This window comes from Corythoichthys intestinalis, unplaced genomic scaffold, assembly GCF_030265065.1.
Source record: "Corythoichthys intestinalis isolate RoL2023-P3 unplaced genomic scaffold, ASM3026506v1 HiC_scaffold_24, whole genome shotgun sequence".
In the NCBI taxonomy this organism is placed as follows: domain Eukaryota; kingdom Metazoa; phylum Chordata; class Actinopteri; order Syngnathiformes; family Syngnathidae; genus Corythoichthys; species Corythoichthys intestinalis.
In genome coordinates, this window is record NW_026651593.1 from 5,413,881 (window position 1) to 5,417,972 (window position 4,092).

At 43.0% G+C, this 4,092-nt stretch overlaps 1 protein-coding gene across 1 annotated transcript; it reads right to left on the reverse strand.

Annotated features, from left to right (window-relative positions):
- Window positions 1-791: 791 nt before the first annotated feature.
- LOC130911294 (uncharacterized) lies at window positions 792-3,537 on the reverse strand. The gene has a single exon (XM_057829164.1). The coding sequence runs from the start codon at window positions 3,311-3,313 to the stop codon at window positions 2,435-2,437; it is 879 nt and encodes a 292-aa protein (XP_057685147.1). The 5' UTR covers window positions 3,314-3,537; the 3' UTR covers window positions 792-2,434.
- Between the last annotated feature and the right edge of the window lie 555 nt (window positions 3,538-4,092).

A 4,092-nucleotide genomic window follows, 5' to 3' on the forward strand; every position in this document is an offset into this window, starting at 1 on the left:
TCGAGCCTATTATAAGGACTTCTGTCTTTTCAGGGTTAAGTAGAAGATAGTTAGTGCTCATCCAGGTATTTATATCTCGGACGCAGGCGCTTAGTTTTTCTACTTGCCTGACCTGCTCAGGTTTAATTGATAAATACAGTTGTGTGTCGTCAGCGTAACAATGAAAGTTAATGCTATGTTTTCTGATGATGTTACCTAGAGGAAGCATATACAGCGTAAACAAGATGGGCCCGAGGACAGATCCTTGCGGCACACCATAACTAACTCTAGAGTACGATGATGATTGCTGGTTTACATTGACAAACTGGTACCTATTAGATAAATATGATTTAAACCAGCAGAGGGCTGCTCCTCTAATGCCTATGTCACATTCTAATCTCTGCAATAAGATATTATGGTCGATTGTGTCAAAGGCTGCGCTCAGGTCCAGCAGAACCAGGATCGAGACTAATCCAACGTCAGCGGCAAGTAACAAGTCATTAGTTACTTTAACTAATGCGGTTTCAGTGCTATGATGAGCTCGAAAGCCAGACTGGAACTGTTCAAATAAACTATTGTCCTGTAGGTGCTGACAGAGCTGTTTAATTACCACTCTTTCAAGGACTTTGGAGAGAAATGGTAAGTTAGAAATAGGTCTATAATTGGCCAGAATATCAGGATCAAGAGTAGGTTTTTTCAAGAGCGGTTTAATAACTGCATATTTAAAGGACTGCGGCACGTAGCCAGTAACTAATGAGATATTTATTATATTTAAGATAGTGTCAATAGTTAGAGGCAGGGTCTCTTTAAAAAGTTTGGTTGGGATTGGGTCAAGGAGGCACGTTGATGGTTTGGAGGACATTATAATTGAAGTTACATCAATTTGGTCTACAGTGGTAAAGTTATTTAATATTTTAGAGGGGTTTATAGGAGATTCCGAATTCTTTGTCTGCACTTTATCAGACCTAATAATTGGAAGTGATTCATTTATTTTATTTCTAATAGTTGCGATTTTATTGTTAAAAAATTTTAGGAAGTCATCACAGCTAAGGGTGGTTGGGATATAAGGTTCTATTGAGGTGTGACTGTTTGTCAGCCTTGCTACAGTGCTGAACAGAAACCTAGGATTATTTTTGTTTTCCTCTATTAAGGATGAGTAATATCTGGTTTTAGCCGTGCGCAAGGCCTGCTTATATGTCACTAAGCTGTGTTTCCAAGCAGAGAGGGTGTGCTCTGTGTTGGAACGGCGCCAAAGTCTTTCTAATTTACGTGTCGATTGTTTAAGAGAGCGTGTTTCAGCATTATACCAGGGAGATGCTCGTCTCGGCTTGACAAACTTTAATTTGGAGGGAGCGACGACATCTAGGGTGGTACGAAACGTAAACAGAACACGATCAACAAACTCGTCATTAACAGCAAGGCCGGACATCACTCCTTCATAATTAGATGACATGGAGGCAAATATAGGCTGAATTATCTGTTTATACTCTGAAACAGAGTGATCACCTAATGTCCTTTTCATCTGAGTTCTAATCACTGGTGGTGGATTATCTTGAAGCACAAACCGAAAGGTAATTAGAAAATGATCAGACAGTACAGGGTTGTGGGGATGGACACTAAGATCACTAATCTCAGTACCGTAGGTTAAAATCAAGTCCAGGGTGTGCTTGTGACTATGGGTTGGTTTATTTACATTTTGAATGAAGCCAGTCCCATCTAGTAGGTCATTAAAGGCCTTACCAAGGGAGTCACCTTCATCGTCAACATGTATATTAAAATCCCCTACAATTATAATTCTATCCCAGCTTAGCAAAATACTAGATAAAAAGTCAGAGAAATCTAACAAAAACTGTGAGTAGGGACCAGGGGGACGGTAAACCACTATGAACAGAACTGGTTTTTGGTTCTTCCAGTTAGCGTCTATAATTGATAGTGCTAGACTTTCAAAGGAGTTATAAATGTAATTAGCTTTACTTTTTGGGCTCATACCTAAACAAGAGTGTGATATTACTGCCACCCCCCCTCCACGGCCCGTGCTTCTAGCTGTGTGAAAATTCACGTGACTTGGGGGTGTGGATTCATTAAGTCTAACAAAGTCATCCTGCTGAAGCCAAGTTTCAGTCAGGGCCAAAATATGAATATTGTAATCCCCAATTAAGTCATTAACTAACAGAGATTTGGGCGAGATTGACCTGATGTTTAATAATCCGCATCTTATATATTTATTAAGAGCTAATTTATTTTCACTGCTATCAGGGGCTATATGTATTAAATTCTTTGGTCTCGTTCCTATAGTACTCGGTTTTCCCCTGTTCACTATACGAGGCACGGACACAGTCTCTATCTTCTGTCCTGAATTTTGGATTTGTGACAGCTCGGAAAGAGGCGAGTGGTCACTACTAACAGTGTTATGTTTTACACTACAACACTGCGCCCGGGCCCCCACTCTCAAGTGTCACTTTGGGAGACTTAGTTTGGCGGCCAAATTTCGAGTTAAGAGAGCAGCACCGTCCCAAGTCGGATGAATGCCGTCTCGGCGCATGAGCCCGGGCTTGCCCCAAAACGCGTGCCAGTTATCAACAAAGACTATATCGTTTTCTGGGCACCATCTAGACAACCAGCGGTTAAATGATGAGAATCTAGAGTACATCTCATCATTGACCAAATTAGGCAGAGGACCAGAGAAAACTACGGTGTCCGCCATCGACTTAGCAAGTTCACACACCGAGGCTACGTTTAATTTAAGCACCTCAGACTGTCTCCGCCGGGCGTCGTTACCGCCTGCGTGAATCACGATACGGCGGAACCTCTTCCTACTCTGCTTTAAGAGTCTGAGGTTTCCTTCGATGTCACCGACTCTGGCCCCTGGGTAACACCTGACAGACACCGCCGGGTGCTTCACGTCTCTAACTATGGAGCTTCCAATTACGAGAGTGTCTGGTTCAGCCGGTGTGTCGCTGAGGGGGGCAAACCTATTGCTGACGTGAAGCTGCTGGTGCACTAAGGTTGTGCGTTTACCACTGCGCTTCCCCCGTACAGTCACAAATCCCTCCTTAATTTCCCCCGGCTGCACGGGGCTCGCTGGGGGGCTAACTGCGCTAGCAATCCTACTACTGCAAGCACGACCTGCCACTACCTGGCTATAGCTAGGACTAGCTTTCGTCTCTAGAGTGCAGAGCCGTGCTTCTAGCTCAGAAACCCTGGTCTCCAACCCTGAGACTAAGCTACACTTCCTACAGCTACTACTGTCCTCGACGAAGGAGCCAGGGTGCTCGCTATACATACAGCACACTGAGCAGAAAAGACGGGAGGACGAAGGCAGAGGGCTAGCCATAGCTCGGATAAGCTAGGCTAGCAAGATAGAGCTAAAGAGGAGAGGAGAGTAGTTTTAATCCACGATCTGTCCGATCGTGGGATAAAACAAAATAAGGAGCACTAGGAGAGCCGAACTAGCCTAGGATCGATTCTCCGATGTGTCCGTTGGATAAAACAAATTGAGGAGCACTAGGAGATTAGCGACTAGTAGCAGCGCTAACAAACAAACGATACACTCACCGGATGTGATGACCTAAGTTTGAGGATTGCGCTCAAATCAAATGTCCTAGAACCAAATTTCCACATGTAACTACTAGATTGTGATACAATACACTAATGGTTGAAGTTTGGTTGACTTCTGCGCAGCGGTTTGGGAGTGAACATCAAAATTACATTTCTCGGCCATATCGCATAGATCTCACTGTGAAAAGGCTTAAATGACTTTTTTTAATTAAGTTTGAAGATTGCGCTCAAATCAAATGTCCTAGAACTAAATTTCCAAATGTAACTACTAGATTGTGATAAAATATACTATTGGGTGAAGTTTGGTTGACTTCTGCGCAGCGGTTTGGGAGTTAACATCAAAATTACATTTCTCGGCCATATCGCATAGATCTCACTGTGAAAAGGCTTAAATGGCTTTTTTGACCTGTTTGAGGATTGCGCTCAAATCAAATGTCCTATAACCAAATTTCCACATGTAACTACTAGATTGTGATACAATACACTAATGGGTGAAGTTTGGTTGACTTCTGCGCAGCGGTTTGGGAGTTAACATCAAAATTACATTTCTCGGCC

Excerpts from the sequence above, each read along its gene's own strand:
- LOC130911294 (XM_057829164.1), bottom strand. The coding sequence starts at position 3,313 with ATGGCTAGCCCTCTGCCTTCGTCCTCCCGTCTTTTCTGCTCAGTGTGC.